The sequence below is a fragment of the Sarcophilus harrisii genome, chromosome 5 (genome assembly GCF_902635505.1).
Source record: "Sarcophilus harrisii chromosome 5, mSarHar1.11, whole genome shotgun sequence".
Taxonomy (NCBI): Eukaryota; Metazoa; Chordata; class Mammalia; order Dasyuromorphia; family Dasyuridae; genus Sarcophilus; species Sarcophilus harrisii.
In genome coordinates, this window is record NC_045430.1 from 281,883,940 (window position 1) to 281,896,122 (window position 12,183).

A 12,183-nucleotide genomic window follows, 5' to 3' on the forward strand; every position below is an offset into this window, starting at 1 on the left:
TTCTTCACATCTTGACATTTTACTTTATATTAAGACCATTTAAAGAATATTGAAATCAGTTTGTAGCCTATATTTTTGGGATCTCTTACTGTTGATGCCTGAAGGGAGCATTGGGATCTGTGTCCTCTGCTTGAATATAAGCTCCTTAAGGACAGAGATTGATGGGTTTGTTTGTCTCAGTGTTGCTACCAGGATGAACTCTGTTTTGCACATAGTAGTTGCTTAATCAATGTTCACTGATGTTTTTGGGGAGGGGAGAGAGAGGTCACCACAAACAGACCTTTGTATTTCTTGATCTAATCTACTGTAGCATTGATGAATTAAAGAATTATATTAATATATTTTCATTTTATCTACAGATTCTACAAAAAAAATCAAAGATGTCCTGGGAGAATTCCATGGCAATGGCGTGCTAGCAAAATATAATCCTGAGGGGGTAAGGCTACTTTTTTCTTACTTCATTCAGTGTATTATAGTAATATTTAGGGAAGATGGAGCATTCTTGTTGTGTCCTAATTTCCATGCAAATTATGTAAATGTATGTAAATGAAGTAGTCAAGGTCTGGGCTCCTTGGTTTTCTCATATGACCCCTGCCTGGGAAGGAATTTGGAATAAGTGATTACTTATCTAAGTAACCAGGAGTATGACTTTTCTGGCAACCCTACAATATGCCTCCTGGAGGGGATCCATTCTCCTTGGGGGCCCTTTGTTAGCACCCACATGACCCCTTAATCAACTCCATACTTAGCCCCTTTGCTTGGATCCTCATATGGCATGGTATGTCACCTACTCACTTTCCCATCACCTCAATCCCAGAGTTCCAAGCACAGAAATGGGTTGTCCCTGAATAGTGGATTAATGCTGAGTAAAGAACTGGTCAATGATGGGGCTGAAACTAGCTGAGAGCTTGGGGAATGGGAGGGACACAAGAAGAGGAGAATAAATGAAACTGCTTTGTGTCCATGCTTGGTCCGCTGACAAGTTGAGCCAGACACATCTTGCCCCAGCTTCCTTCCAGGCCCAATTCTGCTGTGATCTTTGTTCCATATACCCTCTCCCCATTTCCTTCCTGTATGAAGCGACGTTCCACATCTTCTGTGTGTGTCCTGGGTTGTGTGTTAGTCATAGTGATAAGGTGAAGTCTAGTTTTGGGGTTCCCACGATAGGAACCAAAAATATGATGAGGTTTAGGTTTGGGGGTTCCCTTTCATAGGGAACCAAATGATAAAGTCTAGATTTAGGGAAGCAAAATGAGATTAGGGTTTCTGGTGGTCAGGGAGTTAAATGATAAGGTCTAGTGGCAGGTTTGGGGTTCAGTGAACCAAATAAAGAGGTTTGGCTCCCCGACACCCCCTTGGGATTTGGCACAAGGATAGGGAGTTTTGGAGAACCTCCTTCTAGTGGCACAGAGATTCTCTGTAAAGACATTTACAGACCCAAAAACCTTGATTAATAAAAAAGTTTTATTATAGGGACTGGGAAATAAGGTTAGAAATCCCGAAGGAGAAGCATAAAGTCTCATTAGGGAAATAGTTGAGGGTAAAGAGAAGGTAACACTGGAAGAGAATATTATTCCAGTGGGCAGAGGTTTCCTTGGCATAGCATGGCAGAACCTTGCATGGCATAGCATGGCATGTTTAGAACCTCTGCAAATAGAGGATTTTAGATTGGCTCTTTTATAATAGGAGCTTTGGCTACAAGCTGAAGGGGGCTAGTGGGTGGAGTCTCAAGTTAGTTCATCTACAAGCTGAATTTCACCTTGAGCTGAAATTTGAATAAAATTGAGTTTCTTTAATTAAATAGAGTTGGAATTTGAATCAATCCCACCTAGATCACAGAATGAAACTGTTTGTCTTGTTTCCCCCGGCAGAGTCCCTTCCTGAGGCAGAGTTGAAGATTTTCTCCTTCAAGGATTTTTATAGTTTTGGGGTCCCTTCTTCAACAGGTTGTCTCCTCTCTTAAGAGTGTAATCTCTTGGAGAGCAGCCACTCACTTTACCCTTTATTTGTATTCCTGACATTTAGCACCATTCTCAACACATAAATGCTTGTTAATTGATGGACTCATTGATTTTTTGAAGCGTCCCAACACAGCACCAATACTTTTTGAAGAGTTGGGAAGCCCGTTCCCTACAAGGATTCCCTTTTAGTTTGGAATAGTTCCATTCATGAAAAATTTATTTTGGCATGGAGCCTAAATAGACCTTTCACCTATTGGTCCTGGTTCTGCCCTCTGAGGACAAACGGAATGACTCAGTCCCTATTTTCCCATGAGGGACCTTCAGATGCTTGAGGACCATTCCATCCCTCACCCTATTTTCTCTCCATATTATGCATCATTAGCCCCTTTAACTGAGGCTCCCATTCAGCATACATGCTGGACTGAGGACATTTAGAGAGTGGGGGCTCTTCTCAGAAAGGCCTGTGCCATGGGATGGTGCCTTAGATTAGAATAAGTATTCAGGGCTGCTCATCCCCCTTTGATGTCTACCTGTCATACAACTCTCACCTGTGGCTCCAAGAAGCTGCAGAACACACAATGTGAACCTTCCTTTCTCCCTCCCCAATCTCCTCCCTTCCTCTACCTCTGGTAAAAACTTCAGCAGAGGGACTGAGCCGCATGACCAGTAACTATAGCTCTCAAACCCTTCATTGAGTTAGGGGGACAACTACCCCAACCATGTGAAGATTTCTGCTGGTGGGATGGGAGGATGAGAACAATCTGTTCCAGTGGCCACAAAGGCAGCTAGAGCAGGCGCTGTGGAGTGCTTAGAGCTTGAACAGATATGGAAGATGCCAAGGTCATGCACTGCATCCTGGGGTGTCACCAATTGTTTTGATTTTAGAATGACCAGAAGAAAGAGTGAGCTGTTGACTCTTTTTTTTTTAATAGCTTTTTATTTACAGGTTATATGATGTATGGATAACTTTACAGCATTGACAATTGCCAAACCTCTTGCTCCAATTTTTCCCCTCCTTCTCCTCCCCCCCTCCCCCAGATAGCAGGAGGACCAGTAGATGTTAAATGTATTAAAATATAAATTAGATACACAATAAGTATACATGACCAAAACGTTATTTTGCTGTACAAAAAGAATCGGACTCTGAAATGTTGTACAATTAGCCTATGAAGGAAATCCAAAATGCAGGTGGGTAAAAATATAGGGATTGGGAATTCAATGTAATGGTTTTCAGTCATCTCCCAGAATTCTTTTCTCTGGGCGTAGCTGGTTCAGTTCATTACTGCTCCATTGGAATTGATTTGGTTCATCTCATTGCTGAGGATGGCCCTGTCCATCAGAATTGGTCATGATATAGTATTGTTGTTGAGGTATATAATGATCTGTTGGCCCTGCTCACTTCATTCAGCATCAGTTCATGTCAGTCTCTCCAGGCCTTTCTGAAATCATCCTCTTGCTCATTTCTTAAGAACAATAATATTCCATAATATTCATATACCACAATATATTCAGCCATTCCCCAATTGATGAGCATCCACTCACTTTCCAGTTTCTGGCCACTACAAAGAGGGCTGAGGCTGTTGACTCTTGCAGTTCTGCCTCACTTAAATCCAGTTCACACACAACATAAGACATCACCCTGTGATGTCATCTGGTCTCTTTGCAAATGAAGAATGAACAGCAACAGCAGGTTTTAGGAACTAATGAAGCACTAATGGTCACAGGTTTAGCCCCAGAAAGGTTCTCTTTGGCCAAGTGCTCCCATCCTACAGAGGAGGAAGTTGAAGCCAAGAAAAGTCATGGGATCCCATAGGCAAGAAAGTGACAGACACAGGACTTGACCACAGTCCAGAACTCTGTCCACTACCCCACACTGCCTCTCCTCTGAGAGAAAAGTCAAACAGCGATGATGGTAATAGCTGCCATTCTCTGAGTTTTTTAAGGTTTGCAAAGCACTACACATAGCTTGTCTCATGTGAGCCTCCCCAGTCTTTGAGGGAGATACTGTTATTGTCCCCATCACAAAGATGTGAGATTCAGAGAGATCCATTGAATTGCTCCAGAACACAGAGGATGTTTCAAACTCAAGACTTCATGCCTCCAAGTCAGTATGCCGGTCATGACACCCTCCCTGTGTGGCTTCTTTGTGTGTTTTAATCAGTGTTTTACACTCAAAACTTCTAAGGCCAAATAAAGTTTTTTCTAGCATCTCTTGACTTTATATAATCTACACCTCTATTAGTCTTTAAAAATTATATGGATAATTTGGTGATGACCCCTGAAAAAGGAAACGTTCCTCTTTGTTTCACAAAGATACTGACTCCAACATCTGACTAACCCTTTGCCTGGAAGCTCTGGAGCAATGTGGAATGGAGGGAATTAAGTATCTTTTCTCTCCCCTTCCCTTCTCCACTCCAGCCCCCAAACACTGTCAGACAGTCAGATACTAAAAGCCTTCATCTTCTTCTCCAGATTTCTGAGCCCAGAGAAATCTCTTGAAATATAAGTTGATAAACGATCAGTTGGTCAACAAGCATTAAGTGCCAACTGCTGTGTGAGGCAGAATGCAATCTGCTGTAGGAGAGAGAAGGGAAACGGGAATAATTCCTCAAGGAAAGAGGAGACATAAATCAAATAAATGCATGCAGTATATATGAAAATCAAGAAAAAATATTGGCTTGTTTTGTGTGAGGGTGGAACAGGCGGAGCCAGCCATCATCTCCCCTCTGACCCTATGGGATGCAATTCCCAAGGTGCCAGATGAGACACCACCCAGATAACATAACACTAAGCATGCAGGGGCCACATTGCTGGTTCTGGAGTCAGGAAAGTCTGTGTTAGAATTTGACCTGAGACACTTACTGGATGTATGACCCTGGACAAGTTTCTTAACTCTCCCTACTTCAGTTCATAATTGTCCTTATATCCCTAGGTTTTGAGGATCAAATGAGATAAAATTTGTAAAGTGTTTTGTAAACCTTAGAAGTGTTAAATAAATATTAGGTATTATTATTTTTACTATAAAATTATCTTTTGTTCTCAGTACTAGATTTTTTTTCTCTCTTTCTTCTCCACCCTTTGAGAAATCAAGAAAAGCACTTTCATTTAAGCTACATGAATTCCTGCTTCAGTATGAGAGATAATAGTGATGATTATTAATTGGAGTACTAAGAAAGAGGGATTGAGCAGAGAAGGAAGGGTGTCCTCTCCTGGCCCTTTTACTGCTTCAAACTCTGAATAAAGCCTAGATACCTTTCTTTGTATCCAGCCTTTGGTATTTCTAAGGCCACCAAGTTTCTGGGATATTTCCCACTGATTATTCTGTGGCTCAGATTATGATCAAATAGCATGAGCTTTGCATGTTCTTTCAATTTAGAAAGAGTTCTGATCTTGACTCAGAGATGGACTGTCATCCAAGGAGCGGCTTAGTCAGTCCAAAAAGATTCATTATTATCTGGTGGATCTTGGAGTGATCAGTTATAGCTAAGGCATAGAGAAGTTGCTATCAGCATCAGTGCAAGGAGCACACCCCATGACAAAATCATAATGTGACTTGATATGTGAGGTCAGCACAAGCAAAATGATGGGGAGTCCATTCCCTCACACCCTCCTGTTTACCTCTTAAGACCATGTGTTCTCTTGATTTCTGGGAATTCTTGATTATATCTTATGTACTATAAATTTCAATTTCTCCTTCTATGATCCCCCCATATCCTCCATTAGTTTTGGTTTTCTTTTGAAGTAAAGGATTTAGATTTATTCTTTCTGTTTACAGGTGATTGAGATTGAGAGATCTGTGGAGTCCTTAGTCAGTAATGCCAGTCCAAGAGAGTGATCCTTGGCAAATAAACTTCAGCTACTTCCTGAGGAAACATCTTCCGGATTCGATTCTTGCCCATGGTTTTTGTTAGCAAAAACTCACTTTCTCCTACTCCCTCTCTCCCACTTCCTCTTTGTCTCTTCCTTTTTTCCTTTCCCTTTCTTTTTCCTTCTCCTTCTTCCTTTCTCCCTTCCCATCTCTCTCCTTTTTCTTCTCTTTCCCCCTCTCTCATATACTCCCAACCTTTATCGATGTCAATTTTTATTGTTTTTCTTTGTGAACAACCTAAGAGTTACATTTTTTTTCCTTGATAGTATTTTTTTCTGAATATATGGAAAAATAGTATTCATCATATATTTCCATAAGTCTTTGTGTCCAATGTTTCCCCTCCACTTCCCCAAGATAGAAACAATCTGATATACGTTAAATATGTGCAATACTTTTAAACATATTTCCACATTTATCATGTTGAGCAAGAAAAAAATCTGAACAAAAGGGGAAAAAAACACAAGAAAGAAATGAAGAAACAAAAACAAATAAAAAGGTGAAAATGCTATGTTTCTATTCAGCATTCAGTCTCCATGCATCTTTCTGGATGTGAATGGTTCTTTCCATTCTGCATCTACTGGAATTGTCTTGAACCACTTCATTGTTGAGAAGAACCAGTTGATCATTACATAATCTAGTTGTTATAGTGTGCAATATTCCCCTGGTTCTGTTCACTTCATTCAGAATCAATTCACATATTCTTTCCAAGCTTTTCTGAAATCATCCTGCTCAGAATTTCTAATGGAGCAACAATATTCTATATATTCACATACTATAACTTATTCAAACATTCTCCAACTAATGAGAATTCACTCAACCTGTTCCTGCTACAAAAAGGGCTGCTGTGAACATTTTTGCCTATGTGGGTCCTTTTCCCTCTTTTCTGATCTCTTTGGGATAAGATCTAGTAGTGACACTGTTCAATGAAAGGGTATGCAGTTCGATAGGCTCTTTGGGCATAGCTTTACATTGCTCTCCTGAATGGTTGGATCATTCACAATTCTGTCAACACTGTATTAGTGGCCCAGTGACCCACATCTCCTCCAATATTTATCAACTTTTCTTATCATCATAGCCAATCCTGCCATCTTAGCCAATCTTGCCATCTTAGCCAAGGTGTACAGTGGTACCTCAGGGTTGTCTTAATTTATATTTCTCTAATCAGTAGTGATTTCATGCGAGTAGAAATGACTTTGATTCTTCATGTGAAAATTACCTATTCATGTCCTTTGACATGAATAATCAGTTGAAGAATGACTTGTATTCTTATAAACTTGAGCACGACCCCTTTTAGAATCCTTGGAACTGACATGTAGTTCCAACCATCCAAATTGTCTACTTGTTTGGTTGTTTAGTCACAAGTTGTCTAACTCATAGCCTTTCTGCTGTCCTCTTCTATCTCGGTATTCATTAATGTGCCCTCCATGCTTCTTCTCTGATGCCTTCTTTTCATTGTTCCCTTTAAGCTAATAGAGCAACTGATGTTGTCTTCCTTCTTGGGCTTGTTTCATTTGGGAAAAACAGGGGAAAAAATGTGTTTAGCCCAGTAGTTCCAGTAGCAAGATTGAGCCCAAGGAATGCCATTAAAAGTCAATATCTTGTCCTCCAGCTGCCAGAAGATTCTTGTCTCCCCTAACAACTCAGCTAATTCTCCTATTTGGATTCATACAGGGGAAGCTACTATTGATTTATGAGAAACCTTAAGTCCAAGAAAGCAGCATGGAAATCAGAACTCTACCTTCAGGGACTACTGTCAGTGCCCTGGAAATGCTATTAATGAATATCTTGGTGTTTCTGAAGCTGAAAACCCTTGAGGAATAGAACATGTTCAGAAACCATTGCCCTGTCTGTTGGACACAATTGCAGAACTGCTTTGAGTCAGGCTGAACATCCAGATGGAACATGTTTTTGTTTACAAAGTGACCTCATTGCTATTGCTGATCACTTGTTAAAATGTCCCTTGGGACTCATTACCAATGAAATGATTTATTATACCAGGAGGCTTTCTTGGTCATGGGATAGCAGTTTACAGGCTAATTACCTGATTTGTTGTTTGAGACAAATGTGATGTCAGGCTTTTTAATAATTCAGGAACTCTTCATAAATCTACTGATCGATGGGTGAAATCCATTATGAAAATGTGAAGCAGCTGGAAAATAACAAGTGAGTTGAACTTGGGGAAAATGGTTGCTTCCTAGTCTGAATATCTGAATATCTTCCTTTAAGAAAAGCTCAATGATGTTTAATGTTGAGTTTTCAGATTAATATGTATCTTGGTAAAAGTCAGTGAGAGGTAATTAGGAAATGGTTGAATCCATTGCCCAATGGGTCCAGGTGGGAAGTCTATAGAATCAGTTACATTATCTAGTGAACTCCGTAGGACCCCAGTGACTAGAAAGATGTAATACACCTATGGACAGAGAAATTTTTTTTTTCTGGACCCAGAGATCTATTTCATCACAGAGTTAGTGGGTAAGGATGAATGTTCACGAATGCTCATTGAGTCAAGACAAATGAAGACTACAATGGATATTCATTCTCTCTCTCTCTCTCTCTCTCTCTCTCTCTCTCCATGAATAATTCATTCCTTTTCTTCTGAGAAGACTGTGTATCTGGGAGGGGAGATTTGAGCATACATCTGTACAGATGCCAATCCACCCAAATCCCTCCCAAGTGTTTTGAAAACTCTGCAAAGGACAGCTGCTTTTCTAAGCTGCTTGTTAATCAGTTTTATTATGTATTTTAAAATTCTTTAAGTATCTAGAGAATATTAAAGCATGCTATTGTTCAGAGGAAGTTTTGACCTGCCAGAGACTAGGGAAATACTTTTTTTTTTTTTACTTACTTTGCAAATGTATATATCTATATAAAAGCCAAAAATGTATAACACATTTGACATGGATATACATGTATCTTCTATAAAAAGGAATATAATTATATAATTTTATTTCCTTTATAAATGCTTTCCTCCTTAGCTCATAAAATTTAGAAATTGTTTAAAGGTGAATTGCAGCCCATTTTTAAAATTTCCAGCTGAGAATATTATGAGAAAAAGAAGTGACAAGCATTATTAAAGCATCTATTCTGTTCCAGACATTGTGCTAAATGCTTCACAAATATTTTTTCATATAATCCTCACAACCACCCTGAGAGGGAAGTGCTATTTGTGTTTCTCATATCATACTTGAGGACACTGAGACAAACAGATTAAGTGCTTTGTCCTATGTCACACAAGTAGTAAGTGATGTCAAATTTGAACTCAGATCTTCTTGGCTTCACACCTAATAATTTATTGTATTACCCAACTGTCTTTGTTTGAAACCTAAACATGGACATCAAAGTCGAGGAATCCTTATTTAGTGCCATACCAAGCAAAGTGCCAAGAAATTACTTCACAGAGTTAGAAAAAATAACAAAATTCATCTGGAAAACAAAAGGTCAAGAATTTCAAAAGATCTCCAGAGCCAGATGGATGTAAAAAAGAATTCTATCAAACATTTAAAGAACAATTAATTCTAATATTATGTAAACTATTTGGAAAAAGAGAGAAAGATTGAATTCTGCCTTCTGTGACAAAAATATGACATAGACAACTAAACCTGGAAGGGCCAAAGCAAAGAAAAAATAAATATAAAGCATTCTCCCTAATGAATAGTGATGAAAAAATTTTAAATTAAATTTTAGCAAAGAGATTACAGCAACTTATCAGCAGGATAATATACTATGATCAAGTGGGATTTATACCAGGAATGCAGGGCTGGTTCTATATCAGGAAAACTATTACCATAATTGACCATATAAATAACAAAACCAACAGAAATAATATGATAATTTCAATAGATGAAGAAAAACCTTTTGACAAAACACAACATTCATTCCTATTAAAAACACTAGAGAACACAGGGATAAAAGGAGCTTTCCTTAAAATAATAAACAATATCTATCTAAAATCTGCAGCAAGCATTATTTATAATGGAGAGGAGCTAGATGCATTCCCAATAAGATCAGGGGTGAAACAAGTATGTGCATTATGACCGCTATTGTTCAGAATTATACCAGAAATGCTAACTTTAGCAATAAGAAATGAAAAAAGAAATTAAAATAATTAGAACAGGCCATGAGGAAATAAAATTATCACTTTTTGCAGCTAATATGATGATATACTTACAGAATCTTAGAAAATCATCCAGAAACCTCTGGAAACAATTCACAGCTTTAGCAAGTTGCAGGATATAAAATAAACTCACAAAAATCATCAGCATGTCTATATATTACTGACAAAGCCCATCAGTAAGAGATAGAAAGATAAATTCCATTAAAAATTACTATAAACAAAATAAAATACTTGGGGGTATACCTGTCAAGACAAACCTAAAAACTATATGAACACAATTACAAAACACTTTTCACATAAATAAAACCAGATTTAAACAACTGGGAAAATACCAATTATTCATGTCTAGACTAAGCCAATATAATAAAAACGACAATTCTGACTAAATTGGTCTGCTTGTTCAATGCCATACCAAACTACCAAAACATTATGTGATAGTACTAGAAAAAAAAAATAATAGCAATTCTTCTAGAAAAACAAAAGGTCAAGAATATCAAGGAAATTAATGAAAAAAAGAAAATACAAAGGATGGAGGCTTAGCAGTAGCAAACCTAAAACTGTAATATAAAGCAGCAGTCATCAAAGCCATTTGGTATTGGCTAAAAAATAGAGTGATGGATCAGTGGAGGAGATACATACGACACAATAAACAAGGTCTATAGCAATCTAGTAGTTGATAAGAACACACCATTCAACAAACGGTGCTGGGAAAACTGGAAAATAATGTCAGAAACTTGGCATAGACTTGCATCTCACATGACATACCAAAATAAAGTTAAAAGGGATACATGATTTGGTCATAAAGGCTGATACCATAAACAAATTAACTGAACTAAGGATAATTTACCCATCAGTTCTTTGGAGAAGGAAAGAAGTTATGACCAAAGAAGAACTGGAGAACATTATGAAGGTCAAAATGGACAACTTTGATTACATTAACTAAAAAGTTTTTACACAAACAAAACCAACAGAAATAAGATTAAAAGGGAAGTACAAACTTGGGGAAAAAATCTTTACAGACAGTGTTTCTGATAAAGTTCCCATTTCTAAAATGTATAAAGAACTGTGCCAAATTGATAAGATTACAAGTTTTTCCCCAATTGATAAATGGTCAAAGGATATGAACAGACAATTTTCAGATGACAATATTAAAGACATTTATATATGAATATATATGAAACTTTCATATAATTTCATATAGTTATATGACAAGGTGCACTGAAACATTGATCTGAGAAATACAAGTTAAAACACCTCTGCAGTACCACTACACATCTCTCACATTAGCTAAGATGACAGAAAAAGATAATGATAAATGTTGGAGGGGACTTGGGAAAACTGGGACATTAATGCATTATTGGTAGAATTGTGAATAATCCAACCATTCTAGAGAGCAATCTGGGATTAAGCCCAAAGGGCTATAAAACTGTCCATGCACTTTGATACAGAAGTGATACTAGGTTTATTTCCCAAGAAAATCATAAAAGAGTGAAAAGGACCCACATATGCAGAAAGGTTTGTAGCAGCTCTTTTTATGGTAGCAAAGAATTGAAAAAGGAGTAGATGCCCATCAATTAGGGAATGATTGAACAAACTGTGATATATGAAGGTAATGAAATATTATTGTTCTAAAAAATCATTATCAAGATAATTATAGAAAGGCCTGGAAAGATTTATACAAACTGATGCTGAGCAAAACAAAGTAGAAGCAGGAATACATTGTACACAATAAAAGCAAGAATATGCAATGACCAATTATGAAGGCTTGGTTTTTTCAAGTAGTTAAATGATCCAAAGAAATCCCAATAGACTTTAGACAGGAAATGCCATCTGTATCCAGAAAAAGAACTAAGGAGACTAAATGCAAATCAACACATGCTCTGTTCACTTCTTTTTTTTTTTTTTTCTCTCTCTCTCTCTCTTGTGGTGTTTCCCTTTTGCTCTTATTTTTCTCTCCCAACATGTTTCATAAAGAAATGTGTATTAAAAATAAATAAATTTACTACACATTAAAAAAAGAATTTCAAAGGAATTAATGAAAAAATTCAAATGAAAGTAGACTGACTGTACTAGACCTAAAATTTCATCATAAAGCAGCATTCATCAAAACCTTTTAGTACTAGCTAAGAAATAGAATAGTCGATCAGTGGAATAGGTTAGGTTCACAAGATACAATAGCCAATGACTAATAGTCATCTAGTGTTTGATAAACCCAAAGACTTCAGCTTCTGGGACAATAA

General features: G+C 37.6%; 1 protein-coding gene across 4 annotated transcripts in view; it reads left to right on the plus strand.

Annotated features, from left to right (window-relative positions):
• Positions 1 to 12,183, plus strand: part of DGKB (diacylglycerol kinase beta) — a 687,380-nt gene that overhangs the window by 178,747 nt on the left and 496,450 nt on the right. For 3 of the 4 annotated variants that reach the window (XM_031940700.1, XM_031940702.1, XM_031940701.1), the window contains exon 3: positions 360 to 436. In XM_031940700.1, the coding sequence (XP_031796560.1) occupies positions 360 to 436 (77 nt within the window). Of the gene's footprint in view, positions 1 to 359; positions 437 to 12,183 lie in introns of those variants that run through there. The other variant, XM_031940703.1, reaches the window with a different exon arrangement.